General features: G+C 42.5%; 1 protein-coding gene across 1 annotated transcript in view; it reads left to right on the top strand.

The window, feature by feature from the left end:
- Window positions 1–25503, top strand: part of adamts18 (ADAM metallopeptidase with thrombospondin type 1 motif, 18) — a 66415-nt gene that overhangs the window by 10897 nt on the left and 30015 nt on the right. Inside the window, exons 4-13 of the mRNA XM_037748922.1 lie at window positions 5163–5445; window positions 6473–6687; window positions 7014–7097; window positions 7214–7373; window positions 9586–9691; window positions 11221–11358; window positions 11451–11604; window positions 13816–13911; window positions 16095–16243; window positions 24601–24773. Coding sequence (XP_037604850.1) covers window positions 5163–5445; window positions 6473–6687; window positions 7014–7097; window positions 7214–7373; window positions 9586–9691; window positions 11221–11358; window positions 11451–11604; window positions 13816–13911; window positions 16095–16243; window positions 24601–24773 — 1558 coding nt within the window. The remainder of the gene's footprint in view (window positions 1–5162; window positions 5446–6472; window positions 6688–7013; window positions 7098–7213; window positions 7374–9585; window positions 9692–11220; window positions 11359–11450; window positions 11605–13815; window positions 13912–16094; window positions 16244–24600; window positions 24774–25503) is intronic.

Here is a 25503-nt window from a genome sequence, read left to right as displayed (position 1 = left end):
GGAGGACATTTCCATTTGTATGGGCTGGTGTGGGAGTAGTCCTCCTGTTCCCTACTGTGTCTACACAGGATGGCGAGTGGGACCGTGCCCAAAGGCTCCAAATGACAAAAGACTCATCCGACACAATCAGTTTCTCTCTTTGTGCGTGCCCACCTCTGCTTTGTTCCCTAGACACACTCAGCGGGTGTCAGTAGGTTGTTCAAAGACAATTAGTGAGCCCAAAGAAGGACTGCAAGACCCGGGGCTATTGACACATTGTGATCTTAATCAGTCGTACATGATGAGGGCTATCTAGACATACTATAACTAATGGGGTGGTTGCAAACGGCCCGGCTGCAGTTCACCAATCCTGTTGTATGTCTTTGGACGCTATACTGTGCGCTGTGAAATACAGTCATTTGAAGTTAAAGGAGGAGAAATTTGACCGATGCAATGACAGGCCATAACCCTGTCATTGCCGCTTGGCTCTACTGTGCCATCTCCTTCTGATCCAAAAGATCCAAAATTACCTTCTTCTCTACCCAGCTCTTACCCCATTTTAAAGACACATAATTCACTCACGCAAACTGTAATTACTCAAGATTGTGATTCTATTGAATAAGTTTGATGCCTGAGGGGCCTCTCTGCTCCTGTATGATTTTCCCTCCCCTCACCACACACGTGATCCTCTGCTGAGCTGGAGTGCAGATGTGCTTTAGAGCTCGGTAATCACCAGCTTGGGGCTTCTCGCCGCTCGGCACCGGTCTTTAACAGCATGTAAGCACTTACTCATTTGCCTTATAATATCATGGTAGGAAACCTTAAAAGAGAGTGCAGTTTATACAGAGACAAGCTAAAGATGCCGCCTCCCCTGACATATACCGTTATGCTGCCAAAGAGAGAGAGAGAGAGAGCTGTTGGTTAGAGCGGCTTGGATTGGCTTTACCCGAGGAGAGGGAAAAGTCCTGAGGGAGTTTTTCTCATGTAGAAAATAGTACCATCATCGCTGATTGGAGGCGACCCGGCTCAACCTGTAATCAGACTGTGTGAATCTGTGTGTGAGAGTCAGAGAAATGTGTGAGTCTGCATGTAAACGTGGGAGGAAAGTAAAGTAGTGTTTAGCAAAGAGTGTTCATCCCTTTAATCTTGCCAAGTGTTAATGTACGGAGATAACTAGAGGTCTGCTGTATCAACGCTGCAGCTGGCCTTCCTCTGGTTGTCTGCGGAGGACGCCTGTAAATCCTGTGAAACTCTATACAGTTCATCTATCGTTTTCATCGCACATCATTAAATGTGTAGGCTAGCACCTGAGCTCTGTGTTTGACACAGGGAATAATGTTGTACATGAGCTATTTGCAAAATGCTCAGTATTCTAAAACATGCATGTAAAAAGATCACTTTAAAGGGGCGAGATTGGGAGCATTTCTATTGCCTCTGCACGGCTCTCAACATGGCGATGACTCAGCCGGCGACTCGTAGCCAACTGTGCTAACAGGACTAAACTTGAAAACAATGGCAACCGTGGCTGACAGAGCTAACGGTGTTTACCTGAGGGGGAACCAGAGGGCGGGTGCTACTCTTCTGCGGTGGCGCAGTCGGTCAGGATGGTGTTATTAGCTGTAACCACCGAATGAGAACAGTGCAGAGTGTCTTGAGCTAGCCGGTGGGGCACGCTCACATGCACGAACATGCACTAAAAGCATGCGTGCCTGGCAAGCTCTGATTACAACACACACAGAGGGAGTGACTTCATTCTCTGCTCAGGTAGACATTACTCTTCTATGTCTTTACATAGACAATAGTTGTTTAGTGTTATATTGATGCTGTGGATATTGTAGAGAGAACCTTTAAAGGTTGAAATTTGAGTGAAGTTTGGGGTTTAAAGGAACTGTCATGTTGCATTAGTTGTTCTGTCTTTGGTATTGACTAAAACATATTATCACATAGTATAGGCTGTGCAAAGAAAATGTAATCCACACACACTGCACCATTATTACCATCCATGCAGATGGAATAAATTTCCTGTCATTATCCTTACAGACACTTCCATCTGCTAACTGCTGGAAAAGAAAGTGGAGAGCTGGCAGATGTGGTGATACGGCAAAAGAAAGAGAGAGAGAGGGAGAGGGATTTAATGGATGTGAGTTGTAAGTTAATGAAGTATCTTCAGCCAGTTGGGCCTTTCATGGTGTTATTGTTGGACTGCAGTGGTTGCCAGGCCGGTTGGGTGTTTGTCACTAATTACACCACATTTGTATGATAGCAAATTAGATGATACTGCAAAAAGACAATACAAGATAATCTCATATTACGGTTTAAAAATTGTATTTTCACGTTATCCTAATAAGATCAGTGTAATGTTCTAGCGTTAGTTGAGGGGTAGAAAAACTTATGAAATTAGCTCCTATTGTTGTGCGATGATTACACTGATATTGTTTGACAGAAGGAGCTGTCAAAAAAATAAAATAATTAAAAGCGTTTCCTCTTTAAAGGAAGGAATATTTGATGAGGTGTATGTTTTTACAGGTCAGGTCTGTTGTTAATGCCAGACTGAGAGACAGATGAAAAGATGGGCAAATACGAGGCGACAGCAGTGTGTGCTGATGGGAGACGCCTCCTTTGACCTCCTCAAGCTCTGTTTTGAATTCCAATCTATTTTGGGAAGCTGCAGTCATTTTTTGCCAACGACCTTCTCTTTCTTAATTCAGGTCTTTGATTTGATATATTTTATTCATGGCCCGGGGGAACATTTTCTTCCAACCTTGCGGGTTGAGCCTTTCAGTGCGATGCCGCGGGAGCAGGTAGCTGTGAAGTATCTAGCTCAAGGCTGTTTTGGCAGGTATTGATGTGTTGGGGTTCAAACCATTCACACTGCGGAACAAAACTTCCAACCACTGGACTATGTGGACCTTACATGTTGTCAAAATAATGAAGTTTGACAGTTAACTTCCTGTAAAACTTCCCATCGCACCATGGAAGATTGATGGATGGAAGAGATGATTTATGAACAGATGAAAGATGTGCTGGCAGCTGGACGGATGGATGGATGGATGGATGGATGGATGGATGGATGGATGGATGGATGGATGGATGAAGGATAGAAGGATAGATGGTTGGTTAGAGGGAGGGATGAGGTTGATGATGGCAGCCTGCCATGTATCCAGGCACTGTTTTGACAACAAGAGCCTCGCCATGGCTTCCCCTTTTGTCTTGCCTCTGTTTATTTTGCCACCTGCTACTCTGGGGGGAATGGGGTCAGCTCAACAGGAGCAGGGTCCTGTCACACACACACATACACACACTGACATGCACACACATGTACACACACTTCAGTAGGTTGCTGGGGAAGTAGATGACACACATGCACATACACAAAAAGGTCAGAGGTCTTTGGGTCAATGGGTGTATGTGTATGTTTTTGATAAAAGTCGGTGAGCGTGTGCTGTTATGGGTGTATGTGTGTGTGTGTGTGTGTGTGTGTGTCTGACTGATTGCACAGCTATTTTGTGTGCGTTCGGCGGGTCGTGGAGTGAATTAGGTAGAATTCCGTGGTCAGACGGAATGTTTAAGGTTCAGTAGCTCAGTCTCTCAGTTTAGAGGGCAGCTAAGGCTACTCCACTAAAACACAGACCCAAAACACTGAGCTAGTGGACAATATGGTAGTGAGCTGGACATGTTCATTTGCTTTATACTTCTTCTGTGGATAAAGCATGTAAACAAAGGCAGGATCCATCCACATTTCGACCCCTCTTTGCAGCAGTGAAGTCAAATTAGTTGTTTATGTCACTAGTATGTAGCCATAAGTGTATAATAAATGAAGTAGTGAAGGACAATTTTTTTTTCATTTTGATAATTTAGATAAACATTTCCAGGATTTACCATAAAAAACCCCCATCTAAACCAATCCAATTCCAAAAATATACCCTGATCAACCTTTCAAAGTTGAATGTAATAATGAAAAAGAAGAATTACACAATAAATTTTATTTTGAAAAACAAAGCCAGGAACACAATGTTGTACTAGATATGAAAATGTCAACAACAAGTACTGCAATACATCAGACCGGCACATACGGGTACTTTGCAAAAAGTCGAGGCTGCGCCCCCCCTTTTGGGGGAAAGAAAACCAAGCATCATTTAGCCATTTACCACACTGACAGTGAATATTCACGTATCGTATGTGCCTCTAATCTCAGTGTAAAAGCCTGGATTAACCTACTACACAATAGCTATTTGTCATTATCATTATCAGCCATAAAGCCCCTCTATTATATCTTTTTTAGGATATGGCAGGGGAACAAAGCGGAGATCAGCGTTTTTTGATTTATTGTTGGTGCAACCAACTACACAGCAACTCTTCGGCATAGCGTTATAACTATAACCGGTTTGTTTAAAGTAGAAGTTTGGAGACATGTTGTAACGCTGTTACCGTCTATGAGGGACGTGGGATTGTTTGTGGTCATGCGAGCCTACTCTGGATGACGTATTGCCGGTCTTTTGTATGTCGTAATCCAGGTAAGTAAAGCCCTTACCTGGATTTAAAGGTGCTTTATACGATATCCAGAGCATTAATATAGCATCAAACAACTATTTGTTATGCAAAGATATAGAGGAGTAATGTCTACCTGAGCAGAGTATGAAGTCACTCTCCCTCTTTGTGTGTTGTAATCCGAGTTTTTCCTTGCTTTGTTGCTTTGTCCGACCGTCGACTCCGTTGCGGAAACATAGCACCCACCTTCAGGTTCCCCCCCAGGTTAACACTTTTAGCTCTGTCAGCACTGTTTGCCATTGTTTTCACTGTTAGCACAGTTAGCTACGACCTGCTGGCTCAGCTGACGCCATGTTGAGAGCCATGTGGAGACAATAGAAATGTTCAACTAAAAACAAAGCTCAGATCTCCATGAAAATAATGATTTCACGCTATTCTGTCTTCCAACTAAATAAGACATCTCCTCCCCTCAACAGCTGTATGCTCTCGCACTGTGCACATCTGCCTAATGTTAGGATAGAGTTAGGTGGTAAGTGTAGGGGGGGAATGATTGTTGGCTTCATTCAACAGCTGCCTCAGCTATACAGTTCATCACTGCTGTCATGAACACTATAGAAAGATTTGTGAGGGGTTTTGTGAGTAATCTGTGATTTTCACTCATTATCCATATTCTTTTGTGTGTGTGTGTCTTCCAGTCAGGTTTGATCCGTGTGTCTCAGGAGGAGTATCTGATTGCCCCGCTGCCACAACATCTGGCTGAACAACACAACTTCAGTGCCCCCGATGGTCACCACCCGCACGTAGTCTACAAACGCTCAGCGGAACACATTGTCCACAGAGGATCTAGCAGCCCATCTAACAACAGTTCTTCCACACCTGACAACCCGTACCTTCACCCTCAGCATCATCATCATCATCACCATGACTACCAGCATGGAAAGCTACAGAGGCAACACTTCTGCGGACGCCGCAAGCAATGTATGTAAGGGAACCTTATATTCCTTACTTTTTTATTATTATTTATCTTCATACAAGTTGTACAAATCTTTTTTTAACAATTTATTTTGGCGGTATACAGAAGTTCTACGGAAGTGCACACCATGATTTTAACATTTTTGCATGGTGTCCCATACATCTGTGGTTTACAGACTCACACATGGTAAACACGCATGCAACTGCAACATGCATAATTCAGATAATTATTGTTAACTGTTAGTATGCAACATTACTATTGTGATTTTACTTTAAAACTGCATTGAAGAGAACTGAAGAGATGTCCCTGAGGTGCTGGTAGCTTCATGTTCCTTTGTTATTGTGAATTTATGATGTAATCTATCAAAGCAACAATGTAATAATAAAGATAATAATCATATATTACAGGACAGACTCAAGGGATAGGATGCAATTATGTACTGTACGATCACCATGCATTCTAACACAGTATTATGATATACAGTATACAGTGCAGTGTAGGATCCTACTGGTAGACATTGAAACCAAAGGCAATAATCCTGTGGACATGTACCATTAGACAGTATTCTGTAACATAAAGCAATGTCACAGCATTATTGCACTATAATCACCACTTCATAACATGAAAGTGTTAATTTGATATTTCATACAGCAGTTAACCCTAAACTACTGCAGTCTCTAGATATGTCCACATTCATTATGAAGATTTATGTCTGTTTAATGTTTTTAGTGTATTATGTCCATTGTAATAGGGTTACATCAGCCTGAGCCTACTCAGCTCACAGGCTAGTTATCTTCCCTTCTAGTGGTGAGAGGTAGGAAGCAGCGTGGGGAGTGAATTTCCTGTCCTTTCAACACCAGAGCCTGTACTCTTATCACCCGGCACGAGCCAGGAAAAAGACAGTTCATTCGTTTGACCCTCACTGCCAAGTTCTCTCTCTCTCTCTCTTTGTCTTTATCCCTCTCCCTCATGCTCCCTCACACACCCTCTGTCTCTCTCCTCCCTTCCGTCCTTCCCTTTTTGCCCTCCTAGACGCTCCCAAGCCTCCCGCTGAGGACAGTTTCATCATGCCTGACGAGTTTGCGATACCTGAGGCAGATGGGCCAGGAAGGGCGAAGAGATCGCCGATTAACTCCAACAGGGTGGGAGGTCTGAATGTGGAGACCCTGGTGGTGGCAGACAGGAAGATGTTGGAGAAGCACGGCAGGGAGAACGTCACCACCTACGTCCTCACCGTCATGAATATGGTGAGGGTGGTGGGAGAAGGAAAGGAGGAGGTGGCATATAACATAAAGATAGCAAACTTTACTGCAATTTTCCCCTTTGCTGTACAAAGTGTTGTTAACTTTACAAGAACAGTTGTGTTATTCACTTCTTCACTCTTAACCATTGTCTACAGTACATGTAGACGCGCTAGTAAGGCTGCTGAAAAGTAGCCTCCTGATGTTTTTGTTCTGTCAATAAAAATTGTTTTCTCTCAATAAGAGGATAGCATGACACAATCAGAAAACCATGAATGTTAAATTTGACATGTGGGATATTACTACTTAATCTTTTTCCTCCTCTTTTGCAGGTTTCCAGTCTCTTCAAAGACGGCACCATTGGGTCGGACATCAACATTGTGGTGGTTAGCTTGTTACTACTGGAAGAGGACCCGGTGAGTGGATTCAGACTACAACTCCGAAAAAAATGTGTTGTTTTCCACCGGGCACCGGTGATTGATTGATTCACTCTTGCTCGGTCTCATCTCTATTTCTCTCCTTTCATGTCCAGCTGGGCTTGACCATCAATCACCACGCTGACCAGTCACTCAACAGTTTCTGTCAGTGGCAGTCAGGTCTGGTGGGGAAAGGTGGTAAACGGCATGACCACGCTGTTCTCCTCACCGGACTGGACATCTGTTCCTGGAAGAATGAGCCCTGTGACACCCTGGGTAAGACGGCTAACTTTAACAAGCCGAACATCCTGTTTTCTTTTTAGCCAAGTGGGAAGCAGCAGTTGACTGTATGGAGTAAAACAACCGAGTTCTGTGAGACGTGGGAGCTGTCTTCCGTGGTGACAACTTGGAATCTTTTGCATGACATAAATGGTGTAATTGTGGGCATGTAGACAGGCGTAGAGATGATACTGTGGGTGTAGACATTATTACAAGGAAGTTTGACGGGTGCAAGCAGGAGAGATTGTAAATGAAGAATGACACTCATTTGTCACTGTGACTAAAAGCTGCATTTTATTGGAGCATTTAAATGCTGTCGTAAACGCAAGCATGTGTGACTTTTTGGCATTTTGCCTTTCTTGGGTACTTGGGTAGTGACAGTGTAGATGCAGACAGGAAACATGAGATACTTCTACTTAATCTTCATGAAACCATTTTTTTATTGACGTGACTTGGATGTAATGTTTCTAAATGTCTTCTTAATGTGTTGAGTCTCAGCTGCCAGAGTTTTCAGACATAAAATACACACTGGTTTCTCCTCATCTCCCACCGCATTCAATGTGAAGCCAAGAGCGATATAGGCTTTGAATGTCTCTTGTCCAATTTTATGATGTTATCACACAAAAAAAATGGGGGAAATATGATTTTGCGGTAATATAAATGTAATTTATGGTGCTGTTAGATTGCAGCTAGACAGCCCCGTTGATACAGGTGAGTGCAGGAAAGTAAAGAGTTTTTGACCGCAGTGAAAACGTTGTTTTTGAAAGGCTAAACGGCAACAAATATGGATTGAAGCAGAATATTTTGTTAGATAAAAACATGTTTTTTGACTTTTGGACAGAGGACTGAGGCAATTACAGAGACATACTAAGTGCCTTGCTCTTGCTCTGAAGGTAATGTTTCTTTAAGTTATTAATTATAATAAATGTCAACGTTATGAACGAAGCTTCGAACTATTGGGTGCAGCCGAACTTCATCATATTTGCTGTTGATTACAGTCAGTTGAGCACGATGTCTTGTTCGTCTCCGAAGCATCGGCTATTTTTCTTTTTGTCCCTGTCAAATATCCGTCCATTCTGTAAACCTACAGACTATATGTCTAAATGAACACCATTGCTACCATGGATGTATAAAGAGACAATTTGTTCACTGTTCCGCCGTGAAACTGATTCCAGCGTAAGTACATTAATTCAGCATCACATTTTCCCCCCGGTCACGCGCACCCATCTGTCATGCCCCCTGCGCCCCACTAGGGGGGCGCGCCACACACTTTGAGAACCCCTGCTTTAAGGGAAAAGAGCTCATTAAAAAGTATCCTGCCACGGTAGTCTGTCAAATCTGTGTGCAAAACAACAAAATGTGTAAAACACCTCTGTCTGGATAAGCCAGGTGAAACATATTCAACAAAGTAACAAATGTTGACCAGGAATCATGCTTCACCACGGCTGACGTGACCAGCGTTGCACTTTTGGATGAGCTTATGTTCAGTTTACGCATAAATCTTAATGCTTGTAGGAACAAAAGGCAGCTGGAACAACATCAACGCAGCCAGCTAAGCTTGACTAATACCATAATCATATTGCTTTCACACCACTAATTGTTAGTAATCTCAAAGCAGCACTTTATCTCATTAGCTGCATGAGGTAAAAAAGGTGAAAGGTGACTGACAATAAGGATTATTTATTAACTGTATGTAACTTCTGTATGTTCTGCCAGTGTTGTTAAAGTTGAACATCTGGCTCTTTAAGGCATAGGTTCATTCATCAACCATATATTGATGTATCTACTGTACTCGGTCTTATATTTTTGGGTCCATTGGGAGAAAGCGTTGCCAGAAAAGACAGTGAGAAAAAACAGTGACCACTGAATATTTTCATCAACTTGTCAGTTACAATAAATCACACATCTAGGATCACTTATCTTTTTTCCTAATGCTGTCACGTCCACTATCATCAGTAGTCCTCCTCTAAACTGATTGGCTATCAAAGTCTAGGAATAAACTTAAGTTAAGAAGTGAAATATGAATATAAGAAATAATACAGGCTCAGTTACACCACAGAAAAAAAGACAAAAGGATTTTATGGCACAGATACAAGGTTTGATTTTGGTTGGATGAGGTTTGATGCAGTCAGTATATTATAGTTAATAACCAAATATCCCTAAATACTCCTAACACTTTATCTCTCTCACTCTTACTGTCTCCGTGCAGGTTTTGCCCCCATCAGTGGAATGTGCAGCAAGTACAGGAGTTGTACCATCAATGAGGATACAGGACTGGGCTTAGCCTTCACCATCGCTCACGAGTCTGGACACAAGTATGTTTAACAAAAACTGCATCGCGGGAGCTTAAAGAGGATCTATGATGTTTTTATGCTTTTTTCCCTTTCCTTTAATGTGTTATATAGTTTTTTGTGCATGTAAAAGGTCTGCAAAGTTACAAAGCCCAAAGTCCACGCCAAAGGGAGTTACCCTTCCCAACAGAAACACTGCTCCTGAACTCCTGAAACCTGAAACGCTTGTTTGGAGTCCCGCCTTTTCTTCCGTAACGTGGTGATGTCACCAAGTAACACGTTTGCATAATACCTGCCTTGCGGTTAGTTTGACACGCCGTCAAACAAAGTTAGTCGGAGTCCGAAGAGTTTGGTTCGTTTGACCAATCACAACAGAGTTGGCCAGCTGACCAATCTGAGCAGAGGGGTTTTCAGCCGGGACAGAGGGTGAAATGAGGTGCTGCAGCACAGCCGGTATGAGAAAAGTATAGCGTTTTTTGAACACTAAAGCATGTAAACATGTTCTAGTAGAAACCCAAAATACAAGTATGCACCTCAAAATGAACATAATAGGTTATTTTTAATAACTCACACAGTTTCTGGACACCACATCAGACCAACACTGACTTAAACAGATGAAACTATGTCTGACTTCAGTGTCATTTTAGAGCGGCACATTATTCCAGTCATTATATTGGCTCTGTGCTGTGAGTGGATGTAATGAATCTATATTAAATGACTTCATTTAATTTAAATGTGGTCTGATTTAAAGAAACAAATACACTCTGAAATAAGAGCATTACGTTAGAGCACTACCTCATCCACTCCCATGACACTTTATGAGAGAATAATGGAAAGTGCCTCAGGCCACATGGCTCTTGTGTTTGTGTTTTTACGTTTCCATTGAGATAGGAGGCTGTTTAGTTTTGATATTTTTTAGATTTCATCTTGCGGTAAAACTCTTCTGTCTGTCTGGCATGCTCTCAACACAAACAAGGTGTTGTTTATACTTCACCCAGGTGATAATATGTCAGAATGTCTATAGACCACAATATCCTAATGACTATAGCCAGTTATATAGATGGCATGCCCAGAAACATGTTGACTCAAGGCCTAAAACTGTTAATCACTGACAAATTAACAAAGAAGTAATTACTAAACATATCGCAGTGATGAATAAATAAGTCAGCAAGCATGTAGGATTTTCTGATGACTCCATGCAACAAGCTATATTTTCATTTTATTATATAGTGTAACATGAAAAGGCGGGTAAACGATAACATGACGCTTTTTACACTTCTATGGAGGGCTGGGCGATATGGAGAAAATTCGAGTTGTGACTATATTTATGAAACAAAACAACACAGAAGCTCCATATTTCGAACCAGGATGGCAAACTTTATTACTCGTTTCAAGCTTGACAAAGGCAGCGCAGACCAGATCCCCTCTTTCTGTTCTTTCACAATAAAGGCCTTAGACATATAATATTCGCAGGCAAGTATTTTGCATTTCCGTGTTCCTGGTTTGTAAAGGCCTTTATGTGCTTTAAACTTTCTTTTCTTTTTTTTCTCTAGTTTTGGGATGATCCATGATGGTGAAGGGAACCCTTGTCGCAAGACAGAAGGCAACATAATGTCTCCCACTCTGGCTGGAAACAACGGGGTCTTCTTCTGGTCCACCTGCAGTAGACAGTACCTCAGCCGCTTCCTTGGGTAGGCCTCAACAACTCGTAAAAGTGCACAAACACTGTCAAATTTGCCAGTCCAGTTCCTGACTGACACGGGTGGTTTGCTGTGTTCACCAGAACAGCCCAGGCATCCTGTCTGGTGGACGAGCCCAAGCAGATCGGTCAGTACAAGTACCCTGAGCAGCTTCCCGGTCAGCTGTACGACGCAGACACGCAGTGCAAGTGGCAGTTCGGCTCCAAGGCCAAACTGTGCGGCCTTGATTTTGTCAAGGTGAGATTTTCACTTTATGCATTGTTAGCATGGTTTAAAGCTCCTATAATCAACATTTTTTTTAATTTATTACAATGGATCTCATGACTACTTGTTTTCTCTTGACGAACCCACAGAGAATCATCATCAGACTCTGAAGTTCCCTTAAGCCCTACGGAGCTTTGTAGCATCTTTAAGCTCATTGTTTTGATTTTCCTGCCCACAATTTTGCTTTCGTTCACTCTCACTGTTCTCAACAGTGATGTTTTCAGCTGCAGCAGGCAGTTATTTTTCAGCAAAAAAGCTAAAAAAAACCCACTATATGCTACCCCCCCAGCACCAAATGGCAGAGACAAAGTTAGTGACTGCTGGTTGGTGAACAAAGTGGAGCATTTAGCAGCTAAAGAGTCAGATATTTCCCTCAGGAGTTTGTTGAAAGTGAATATTGGACTTACATTCACATATACCCCAACTGCCAAAACCTCAAAACAATAGTGTTGTTCCATATCTGCTGTCAAATGGCAATTGTTTGCTAGCAATCAATCATCCATATCAGCTTAAAAGGTGATGATATGTTGGACGTATTCTGCTGCTGTATCCAAAAAATAAGTTATTGCAGGTTTAACCAGGGTGTTCTAGAGAACCTGCAATAACTTATTTTTTGGATAGAACAGCAGAAAACGTCAAACATATCATCACCTTTCAAGAGTCTAGACAGTATCTATTTTAGGTCTCCTTTTTTGAGAAAGCTCTGTCCAAAATGGTAGCATGGTGTACGAACCGACAAAGAAACTATACACCAAAGTAAGAAGAGTAAGGAAAGGAGAAAGGATCATACAACAGATCATTAAAATAACCCTGTGTTGTGCAGTTATAAAGAACATAAATAGTCCTGGTTTTACATGGACCCCAACATTCCTAACTCAAGCATTATTCACGTGTCCCTTTGCCTAAACCAAGACTCACCAGATGAGCCTGCAGTAATGAGATGGAGCACCCAGATCATACAGGAGCTGCAATTGTCTGCTTTACAGCGCTAATGATGCAGTGCTTAATTGGCACTTTATTAATTAGCATGATCTTTGCACAACAACCTCGAACCCCCCACATTTGACCCTCCATTTAAATGCATTCCATAAATTGAATGGGAATCCCAAACCTCCCACCCCCCCCCCTGAAGCCTTGCGGTCTTGGTATAAGCCTTTATGTTGGGTGCATTCAGCGATGTTGATTCACATGTAAATGCCGTTTAAAATACTCCGGGGTATCCTCTCCAGGGCTGTAATTGCTGGGAAATCGACTTTGCCAAATCGTATATATGACGGATTAGCACACATGACATCGCCTTGGCTATTCATGACTTCTCTAAATCCCGGCTATGTTTCCCTAACAGAAGATCAAATACTACATCTGCATTTCTTAGACCTGTGTGCCAGTTGGTGGGTGGTAAATTAACCTACACGCTGATTAAGAGTGGATTTAGGGGCTGCCTTTCACATTTGTTTTTTTTATCCCTGATAGGCTCATGTAGAATGGTTTTCAGCATGCCGGTATGGCTGTCAACCACCTGCTCGGTGTCAGAGAATGAGGACAAAGACCCAAACACACACACACACACACACACCGGAGCGGTCTCTCCTGATCTTACCCTCCCTCCTTTTCTAGTTTCTCTCCCGTTGCCAGTTTCAGTTGGGCGGGTTGCCAGACTCTGCCGCCTGTCTTTCGACCCCGGCTCTCCCTCTGTGCTCACTCGCTCACTCTGTCTCTGTATTGTTGGGTCAGATGACACGTACAATTATAGCCCGTTTCATTAAAGAAGTACAGTGATTCGATTTGACACCAAGGCTTTGTGGAGAAGCTTATCCCCGGTGGGGGCTTGTTGACCAGCGTGATGGTGGTCCTGGCAGGAAGCAGGTGCTGTCGGGTCAAGGAGGAGGAGAGAGGGGAGGAACGCCGTGCCAAAAGGCTGTCAGTGTGCGGTGATAAGAAAACCGATGATAAATGGTAAAAAAATCCCCACCATATCTGATAGACATTACGGCGGCTGTGGCTCAGGGGTTACAGCGGGTCGTCAAGGTTGGCGGTTCGATCCCTGCCTCCTCCTGTCTGCATTTTTCAGTCTTTGTGCCAGGCACTGAACCCCAAGTTGCTCCACAGGCGCTCTACAGCAGCCTGTTTAAGTTTTTTTTTGAAGAAATCTCATCCTGTGTGTGTGTTTGACTCGTTTGACAGGACATCTGCAAGTCGCTGTGGTGTCATCGCACAGGGCACCGGTGCGAGACCAAGTTCATGCCTGCCGCAGAAGGCACCAGCTGCGGTCCTGACATGGTGAGGATATGTCTTCTTGTTCCTCTAGGCGGATCACAGCAGCCAGCCACTCAATCCGCTGCCTGACAATTTTACTCACTTTACTAATCTAATTAGTCATAAAGACAGAGACAAATATGTGTCTAACGGTATCTCATTTGGATGCATAATGTGGATATGATTTGCATATGAATGAACGTAGATGACAAATTCAAGAAGTCAAACAAACAAAACAGACAGACACTGATAATTGGGTGAAAAAGGATCCAAAAATGATACTTTAAGTATAATTCTGATTTATTACAATGTGGGTTTTGGGCCATCATTCCTATTGTTAATGATAACACTGTACTTACCTTGATTGCTGATATGTGGGAGCGGTGCGATATCACTAAACTGTAGTCCGACATCAGCAGTTAGATTATCAGACAAGTTTTAAAGGAATAGTTCGCAATTTTGGGATATGCGCTTAGTCACTTACATGCAGAAAGTTAGACGAGAAGATTTGCTGCCTTCAAATGAAACTCTTGAGCTCGTGTTTACAACATGGGAAGTCTTGTACACAATATGCTTGCCGTTCAAGTGGTTAAGTCGCGAGAACACCGCTGCTAAGCAACGGCAATATTAATGTTACTGTCGCCATCTAGAAGCCACAGAGGCTAACAATTTAGCAAGCTGGCAAGTGGGTAAATACAAAGGCATAATGACAGAGGAAAAAGATGATGCCGTTGGGAATATCAACATTTTCCTCAGATCTATTATACAATTAGATAAATAAGCAAAACAATATACGAATAAAATTACAATATATTAGCTTATTATGCACTGAAAAAATGAACTGCCAAGGCCTCCGCCATTTCTGACAACGTCAGCAAACACGGCACAACTCGTGAACTCTGAGCTTTCAGAAACTTTCCACTTATGAGGTTGTGAATATGACATGAGGGGGGTGTTCATATGGACTCTTCTCGTGAAAATGGTAAACACGACCCCAACTGATACCACTCTCATCTTCACTGGTTGCCTGGCAACCTCATGATGACGTCAAGATTTCAGGAAGTCAAAAAATAACATATGGTCCGGCACCGCTGTAAAAAACATTGTTTTGTTTTTTTATACTTTGAGTATTATTGAGCTTTAGCGGTGCTGGTAGGTGGATTTTGTTACCTTTTAGACAGAGCCAGGGTAGCTGTTTCCCCCTGTTTCCAGTCTTTGTGCTAAGCTAAGCTAACTGGCTGCTGCTGGCGGTAGCTTCATATTTACTGCACACATCTGAGAGTGGTATCACTCATCCTCATCTACCTCTTGGCAAGAAAGAGAATAAGCTTATTTCTCCTAATGCCAAACTATTGTTTTAAACAAATCCCCAGTTAGTCATACTAATGAGCTGATGAGGGCAAACTTTGAATTTACCACCAAACTGTCAGCTGAAGACATTCATCACAGTTTACAGAGCAACCTTCTGATTGAATGTTGATTTGATGTGCTTGTCGTAGCTGTGAGTGCACACACTTTTCCCGTGGAATGACCGATTATTACGGTGGTTTAGATAAATCGGGCTTTGTTTTTGTGATGTCATGGTGTTCCCAGATCCCAGTAATTACTTCAAGTGAGTGAAATGTTATAATAACTGATAGACATAATGGCCGTGAACACAAGAGCCAAGCTGTAGTAAAAAAATCATAATCATTCCCTTAAGCATTCTCACTTTCCTGAGCCAAAGTAAATCCTTGCAACTTAAAAAGAGTAAAGAAGACAGCTTAATTTGGACTAGTACTTGATTAAAATTCAATTACTAAAATCAATAAAAACTCAGGTATGTATTCATCCTCGCTGCTCCCACATGCACGTACCTGCAGAAGCATTTTTGCTTCTCCCAGCTGGACGCAGAACGGCCGTACCTCTTCACATATCGAAAGATGATATTTTGAAAGAGAAGAGAGGTGGTGATGTGTGTGAGTGCAGCGTTTGGCTTGGATCGGCCCCGGTGTGGTGCGTGTGTGTGCGTGTGTGTGTGTCTGTGTGTGTTTTGGCTGTAGATAGAGAGTGTGGGTGTCCAGGTGTGGTGCTGGGCATTTGTCCAAACCAGGAAACTCAGGCAAGAAGCCCGGGCCAACGCTCAAGTTCTGATAAGAAAGCTATTTCTGTGCGTCTTTTTCTCTTCATTCATTACCTTCTCTCTCTCTCTCCTCTCTTTTCTCCAGTGGTGTCGGAGGGGTCAGTGTGTTAAATACGGGGAGCACGGCCCAAGGGCGGTCCACGGCCAGTGGTCGGCCTGGTCTCAGTGGTCCGACTGCTCCAGAACCTGCGGAGGAGGGGTCATGTACAGGGAGCGCTCCTGCACCAGCCCAAGGTATACACACACTCACGTAATCTTCTAATTCATCACCTCCTTTTTAATGCTATTAACTAGCCAAAAAGACGACAAAGTGATTCATGTTGTCATGTGGCTGCTTCTACAATGAAAATATTGAGTTTGGGCCAGAAAGCAATTCTTGAAAGCCTCATGTCCCGAAATCCTTCCTTTCTGAACACCTGAAAGCGCCGTCTGCCAGGTAGCTGTCAGCACAGACATGCACACACACATACTCTACATGCACACACACACACATGCACCTGATAACGGCTCTCATCAGTCAGGCTGACAGTCCAGACAGACAGACTATCTCTCCCCGCGCTCCAGACGAAAAAGAACTCCTAATAGCATGCTCTTTTTCTCTGAAAGCTGCCAAGACGGTCAGCAAACGTCCCCCCGGTGCTGCTCACTCACACAAACATAATTCTACATAATTCTGCAGCGCCAGATCCCACAGTGCACGTCTCTTTGTTAGCAAAGGGCCCTCTGCATGTCATTACAGGCACATGAGAGATCCTCAGTTTTAATGTTGTGTTTCACAACAGACAGTAAAGGAAACCCTTGTTGTTATTCCCCAGAACACTCGAGAGATTTATAAGATATTTTTAAGCCTCTATTTCACTTTCATACAATAGATTACTAGATTTATTACTCTTCTGTCACAATGCTGCGATCAGCTAATTGATTGCCTCGGCCTGCAGTTGGTTACTCAGCCAGCCCCCAGACAACACTGGCCCTTTAAATTAAATACAGGACAAGCAGGAAGTCTGCGATGAGATATTTAGAAAAAGGATTAATTTCCTCATCATTCATGCCTGCCTTTACTGTGTAGCATGTGTAATCCATACACTCACAGAGCATACTGACATTATGTTGTTGTTTGAGCAAGTTTCTGTTGTTGTTAAGGGTTTAAAGTCTTCTCCTTGTAGAACGGGTGTTTACACTAGCAATTTCCTCCGTACTGTAACTCAGGAATAGTCACAACGGGGATGGTGGAACCAATTAACTGTGTTTTTATTTTCGCCTGTGGGAGCCATGGCCAATCAACGAAAAACAAAGTCGACGCAAATTCCTAGACAGCATCTCATTTGTGTTTCTAGCCAGCTGTCAAGAGACATTTAAGCACTCTTGATATTTAATATTTAAAAAGTTAGGAGGAATTGATTTCTAGATATAGCCGTTCAGCATATTTCATGCTTTATGAAAACAAATGAAGACATCAACCTGTGACTCTACAACAATTAAAGGAAAACCACATTGCCACATATGCAGAGCTCATATTCATGCATGAGCACGCACATCCACACATACATAATATAAGCAGACTCTCATACCACACTAATGAGGATCATGACTGATGGCGAGCATCCAAGGCCACTGCACCACCTTGATTGGTGGACAGATCTCAAACTTCATCACAAAGAATCTGCTGTTTTGGTTCGTACTGTTGATGATTGCCATCATTTAAGAATTAGTCATAGCAGGTTAGATCATAGTGGCATGTCACATCCAATCCTACATGTGCGCACGCAGACTTGTATGTTTCTATGTGTATAAGTGTAGGTGAGATGACAAGGATACTAGGGACACAGTTGCTCTCTTAATTACTGCTGCCCCTGTATACTGTCTTTTAGCCAAGCAGAGTCTGATGATAGATGATACCATCATCTTGTCATCTAGCAGCATAGTCATTTACTCAACCGCCATGGTTGTCGATCAAATGCATTAGATCCTTCACTGAGTCACTAGAGGACAAAATAACAAGCGCACCTGAACAATGGACTTTTTTTCACAGAGACATTTTCACTTGTGGTATTAGAAAAGGAACAGGTGTTACTAATAACACTAACGATGGCCTCCGTTCTGTTCAAGTGTTCCAGTGAGAGTGAGCCAGCGTGCCGATACCAGGAACCTGGAATTTACACCTGCTTTCCCTGTTGTGACAAGTCAAAACGTCTTTTGTGAAAATGGCCTACATAATGCTATTTAATAGACAGCCTCGAGAAATTGGAGTTGAATTAAAACAGTCAGTGCTCATGAACCAACTGACATTTCTGCACTGCACTTGAGCTGTCTTCAGCGCTTCCACTTCAATAGCATTTATCTCTTAACTCCTCAACTGACATTTCAACTGCTTTCATCTTTTATCTCTATAACTCCCAATTCAACTTCTTTCAGTGGTTAAAAATAAACTGACATTTCAACTGCGTTCAACTCTTAAGGCCTTTACACATCGGGGGTGTGACGATTAAATGACACAAAAATGCTAAATACTTGCCTGTGGATATTATATGTCTAGGGCTTTTGATGTGAAAGGTAAGAACGTAAGGGGTAGATCTGGTATGCGCTGCTTTTGTCAAGGTTGAAAGGAGTAATAAAATTTGCCGTCCTGGTTTGGACTACAGAGCCTCCATGTTGCTGTTGATAGGCGCAACTCAACCCATTCCGCACAACGTGATCGGTAGATGCCTTTATTGGCGGTGCGAAAGCTCAAAAAATCAATCTTGTTCCGAAAAAAAAGTGACACTTTTTCGCGGTATAATATTCGTGTTCTGTGTGTAAGTACTAATGACAAAAAACAGTTCGAAAAAATATATTGACGTGCAAATTAAATTCGCAATTCTACAGCTTTCAGCGCTTACGCAGCTGACAGTTTGACTGCTTTCATATTCTTTATCTGAGTTCTTGTGCTTTCAGGACTCTGTTTAATACTACATAGTAGAGTAGAGTACCCTTTCAAGTCTCAGGTCTTCACCTTTGGGGGGAAAAAAAACAACTTAATCAGCTTTTCCAACTCCCACAACTTCAAGTGTTTATACATTTACTCCAACTGCTTTCAGTGTTTACACTTCAGCTGACACTTTAACTGACATCATCTTTCAGTTTATACACTTGAACTTGCACTAATTTCTTTCAGGACTTCGACTTCAACTGACACTTCCCGGTCAATTTGTCACCTGAACTTTCAACTCCTTTCAGTGTATTTATCTTCATTTGAATCTTCCAATTTAACATTTATATTGAAACTTGAAATTCATTCAGTACTTAGACCTAAAGTGAATCTTCAACTTCTTTCAGTACTTCCATTTTAACTGCCATTTCAACTTCTTTCAGTAATTGTATACTGACTTATGCTTCAACTATGATTTCAACTGTTTCAGTATTTCAGCTATTTCAAAACGCAGACTTTTTAGCTGCGAGCACATCAACATTTTCTTGAGAAAGAAGAGCCTTTTCTAGTTTTTCTTGTTTTCTTTTCTTGTTTTACGCTTTTTTTTCATCGTTTGCATTCCATTAAGGTGTCCGTTCAGATATTCAGGCTCTTCTACTATTGTATATCTTCCTCTTTACTCCACTGGCTTCATCACTGCTTACTTTGCAGCCAGGCAGACACCGCTGTGGCTGTTCCGTCCGTCACAGCCGACACGTCTCTTAATCCCCGTCAGGGATCAAAGCCCAAAAGGTTTTCAGAGGCAGACCGGCCCTCATATGATACACATTATACACCAGAACTGGCAGACGCAAAAGGGCCACAGAGCCCTTTAAACCAGGTTAGCTGTCAAGTTCATTTATCATTCCTGTGGCACTAAAGAGTGCTTTGTAGCAGCAGCCGCTGAAAAATGGGTTGGTGCTGCTAAACGGCGAGTTTACGGGGTCAGTGGGACAGGGAGGGGATGGAAAGATTGGGAAGGCTAAACATTAATTCCAACAATTCCAAGTCATGATACCATTTTCAAATACATATGATGGACCAACTAGTTGTTAGATCCCTTAGAGACAATACACTCAGTCTGGTGTCTCTCTTCCCGTCTGGCACAATCCTCAACACACACCTCCACCTAAAGAATTCAGCCACCCAAACACACTCAGGCCATATCCCAACTGCAGCATGTACCCCTGAGTCACGTTTTCGTCAGAGTGTGTTTGTCCCCAGTAATCTCTGCGATTATTTTGGCAGGGCCCCTCTGCTCTTAATCTGAGCAGAACAAGAAGGATTAGCCTGAATCTGACTGCTTGTCTCTAATGTCATCTTCACCCCCAAATTGAACTGTCTGGACAGTCTGGGCTCTCCTCCTCAAAGATCACTGACACTTATCAAATAGACTCTCTATAGATTCTTGTCAGACTTGCATTATGTGTAGATATATGCTTATGACATGTATGGGAATTAGGGATGCAACGATTGTGAAATTCTGGGCCGATACTGACACCAATGTTTAAAATAAGAATTTACTATAATTTTTGCTATTATTTATTCCCCTTTTGTGCTAGTGAAACAAAGACCTCTTCATTATAAGAAAAATAACTGGGCTGTTTTAAAGTCATTCAGCATTTCATTACAGGGTCTTTGAATGAGCACAAATTCAATTATACACATTTATGAAACAACCTTTGATATAACCTTCTTTCATATGAAAAATATTCTCATTTTAAATAACTGCTTCAACAGCCTTTATAGCTGCTTTAGCCTACAGTTACCTACTCAATGTGAAGAATGTTTCTGTACATAGCCCAACAAAAATATTAGTTTTTTGAAACATAAATTAAATATAATTAAATGTAAATGTAAAAGCGATTCGAAACATAATCAGCGTTTCTCACACATAGACTTTACTTGGGAGGGCCGCCCATATATTAACGAACAAACGACGCCATCTGCAATCGAATAACTAGTGGACTAGTAGCGGCAGAACGCCGTCAGAGAGCGGATGAAGAGCTCCCCGGCGGAGCCACAATACTAAGATGTGGCGGCCCGACATGCTGCTGCACTCTGCTCACCTGGGACTGGATCCCAGCACATACATAACATAACAAGGTTCTTGTTGCTGATCTTTCTCGGAAACAGTGTAATACTCCCACACGTGCACACAGCAACCTCCGCCAGAGTCGTGTCCAACTAAGTGGCTTCTTCTCTAGATCAGCAGCTGGTTAGTGTCTGAGACCAACTGCAAATAACCAACACAACATTTAGCCGACGCAAAATTGATGCAAGACAACAGATAAACATCGGCGAATAACATCTTATTTGCCGATAGGCTGATGGCAGTCAAACAAGGCGAATACCAAAAGGCGATACCGATATTCGGTCGATACATCGGTGCATCCCTAATGGGAATCCATATCTCCAATTTGAGACAAAATCTGATAAAATCCCTACGCTGTTCAGAAGTTGACCATACAGATATGACAGCTTCTTGTACATTTTCACCTCTGCTCTGCTACAAAATCTTCACTCAGCAGGAGCAGTCTTAAAAATAAATTTCATTTGATTCTACACAGACTCATCCATTTTATGAGGCCAGCATGTATCTTTCGCTGAGTCTTGTAAAAGAGTTCTATGGGATCGGCCGATTAGAGCCGTCCCATCCAGGAGTTGCTCCGAGACGGAAAATGAATCTTCTCCCCGTCCCTCCCTCCAATTCACTCCTCCGTTCCCCGAAGACCACCTGCCAGATCAAACACAGTCAACCTAATCCTCACCAACAAGCCTAGGAGATTAGGTTCACGATCTTGACCTGGTTTTGTAGGGAGCACATTTTGTCACACAGTCGATTTAAAGGCAGTGGGGGTGTACGATGAGGGGGGCGATAAGGGTGCTTAGACGGAACCTTGTTTGGTGTAAACTCCCGGTAGACTTGTAAAGGGATTCTTGCTTGGCCTGTAGCAGAGCAGCAGGGTCTATGTAGGAAGTTTTGAGAGAGACAGGGGGGGGAGCAGGTGACTCAAGGAGAAGACGAGACTAGACAGGATGACCTCTGACCTACAAGAGTTCAGTCTCAGCTTCTGTCGCCGGGCAGATTTACCGGGCTCCCGGGGCATTTAAGCATCCTTAAGAATCTGCGTTGGAGTAGGGGTGTAGAGACAGAAGAGGAATGACTGAAACACAAACTGAAAACTTGTCATATCTGGTTTCTGTCTTGTTGTTGAAAGCAGATTTACAGTTGCAATGATACTGGATGATATACGGAGAGGAGAGGAGCGGAGCGGAGAAGACAAAGAAGAGAAGAGGTTGAGAAAGAAACCAGGAGGGTTATGAAACCCGGGGCCAGACCGTCCATAATCCATGAATAGCATTCAACTTTCTCAAATAAACCGTCCCTCATCTCTGCTCGCCTCTGATCAGAAGGCCTTGACTGACGCAGTATACGGTGGAGTTCCCCGCTGTAAGCACATTACCATATGGGCTGCATTTGTCTGCCACTAAGTCCTATTAGGATCAGGCCTACACAAACCTGGGCCAAATCCCCCCTCCCCCCACCAAGGGAAGCAAGATCGGGCAGATTTACACACATACACACACACCTTGAGGAGCTCCATCACTCTTGGCAGCCACGTCACTATTTGATTGAGTCCAGGTCTGAATGGCTGAGATGAACGGTTGGAGTTAAATAAAAACGCAGTGAAGCAACATGCAGTGCTTCTGAATGTTGCTGACATTCATTTAATGTAGACTAGGGATGTTAATAATTAACCGTTTAACCGTTAACCGACATTAAGAATTCTAACTGAGACAGAGACAGACACCTATCGTTACTCTGGGTTGACAAGAGTACACCGTCGTCACACACACACGCTCTGTCTCTCGACCGGACACTCGCTAACGTTACGCCAGGCTACCAGAGGACGCCAGGCAGACAAACAGCTGACAACCTTGCATCTAAACTAAATGATGCGGTCGAGACTTACTGGGACAATACACGCAGCGTCGTGGCTGCTACAGTAACTCTCCGGGACGGGTGAACTGGGAGCTCAGTTGTCTGTTTTGCAGCTGGTGATAAATGATGGATTCAACCTGTTTGTGCATCGGCTTATCGTTGCAGCTGGGAGACTTGTTAGCAATAAAACCACAGCACCGCTGCATGAAACGATCTTGTCGGTTAACGGTTAACAATCGGTTAATAATCGGTTAACCAGGGTCGGCTATTGGTTAGAAAAAAATTTGCATCCCTAATGCAGACATTTTCAATACTGCTGCATTGGTGGAGGACATCCAAAAGAAATGTGCCTCTAGTTGCTTTCTCCTCCTGGTGTTTACTGTTTTTCAGTTCCTTTTCCAAAGCGTTTCATTACGTTGTAACACTTAGTGAAGTGTTTTTATTGGACATGTTAGATCAGCATGGTTCCTCAGCCTCCCTGTGTGCGTCTGCGTGTGTGCAGACCACTTTGTTAAATAGCTAAACTCAATTTTCTTTGCTGGTGGTTGTGTTGGAATGCCCGGCATGAATTTCGAAAAGCCTGAGAAGTGAGACATGGCATCCCGATGTGATGCTAAATGTCAAGACTCTGCTTGTCTTTTTCTAACAAAGTGGGGATTGCTTTTATCATTTTAATGGCACATAAAACCTCCATTACCTGTTTATGTTCTGTACCAGCTATTCCCGTGTTCCTTTGCTTAAAGAAGTGTTAATGTGGTGTGGCGTGGAAACATCTGACATTTCTTGTGAACGTCTCTTTGACAGTCCTATTTTAAAACAACATGATCTTTAATCCTGCTTAAAAGTGTAATTTACTCTTTGATCAGAGCACTGACAGATAAGATGGTGTCATTTTTATGAATTAAGGCAGCACATTTGAAATGATAATATCTCGGATTTTATTATGCTCTGAAAGACTTTGTCTCGGCTCATCAGTCACACTGATTGGGAGATTCTGGTGTGTAGAGTTGCTTTGTGAAGCTTTAAAGCTGCCCTGTTTAGTTTCCTAATAGACAGATAAAAGTACATTACATTCAGTGTTTCTCACTTAAACAAATTGTGTGTATCCTTGAAGTCTCACAAAGGTGTTGAATGTATTTTCTTCCTCATAAAACATTTGCAATTTTCTATAATGCCCATGTCTACATTGCATTAAACAGTGATTATAATGCATTATAAAGAGATTATAATGTATTACAACAATGGGGACCAAAGCTTCGAGAAGCAGCTCGGCATGGCAGGCTGACATGTTCTTCTGTTTAATTATAATTATAATTTTAATTAAAATGCATTATAAGTATTTCTATAATGCATTATAGACATGGGCGTCATAGAAATGTGTCTTTGAATAGGGCCTATTACTTGTTTGAGGGCTGTCTGGTTGGCTTTTTGAACCTTTTATGCATATTTTCCACAAATGAGTACAGGCACCAGCACAGTTCTGCACAGTCCCATGTGCATTGTGGGTCTTGTTCCTTAATCGGCTGGCTTCATCTAGTCTGTGTAGCAGTATTACATTAGGGGACTTCGTTTAATGCTGTAGCTGTAATGATTTTTGATTGGCTTGTTGATACATTGCTCAGAGTGTGGTAATGATCAACAGATCTGTAAAACATTTATCTTCTTGTTGTTCTCTGTCTTGTCTTGTCTTCCATCCAGGCCACAGAACAATGGTAAATTCTGCCCAGGCTCCAGTCGTCTCAACCAGCTGTGTAACACTCGGCCGTGCCCTCTTAACTCCGTGGACTTTCGGGCCCAGCAGTGTGCCGAGTACAACAGTAAGCCCTTCAGGGGCTGGTACTACAAGTGGAAGCCCTACACCAAAGTGGACGGTAAGGAGATCAGTTGATACGAGACCTTAACAAGTGCAAAGTCTGTTCAGTCCTGTGGTTCATTTATATTTAACTAGTGTAGTGCCCATTTCAAAACATGCCTGTTCAGAACGGGCTGAAAGCTTGGCCTGTGGTGTTGCTGCTGGCAGCTTTCTGGAGAACAGCTCGTACAAACAACTGCACACTCGACACTGCGCTTCCTTTGGTCCTGAGCAAATCACCTGCCATGACATAGTTGCGTCACACACCCAAGTCACGGCTACTTACGGTCAGAAACACTGGCGAACACTAGGGGCATACTTTACTGTAGGCAAGGTAGGCAACTGCCTGGAGCCTCCAACTATAAGGGGCCCAAACAGCTATATGTTTATTATGTTTAGATATGAAAAGTATTGAATCATGTTACTATTCTAACTCAATGTACCCTTTAATAACTTACAAAAGGCCCCTAAAGAACCTAAAGAATATGTAGCTCAACTGTATACTGCTTACTGTGTACTTCTACTAGGAAAATATTGTAGTACTATATTTACCTGGCAGAGAAATGTTACTGGTTACTTTGCAGATTCAGATTTCACTCCCAAAATATAACAATTAAAATATAATGCATTATTATTCATTAAACTATCCAGCATCATATTAGAACTGAAAGCTCCACCTTGAACAGAAGTTAAGTTAATTTAAGTACATTGTGCTGATAATACCTCTCTTTCACTTTCACTACAAATTT

The sequence above is a fragment of the Sebastes umbrosus genome, chromosome 2, assembly GCF_015220745.1.
Source record: "Sebastes umbrosus isolate fSebUmb1 chromosome 2, fSebUmb1.pri, whole genome shotgun sequence".
Taxonomy (NCBI): domain Eukaryota; kingdom Metazoa; phylum Chordata; class Actinopteri; order Perciformes; family Sebastidae; genus Sebastes; species Sebastes umbrosus.
Note: the sequence above shows the minus strand (reverse complement) of the source record. Positions and strands in the feature narration are given on the sequence as shown.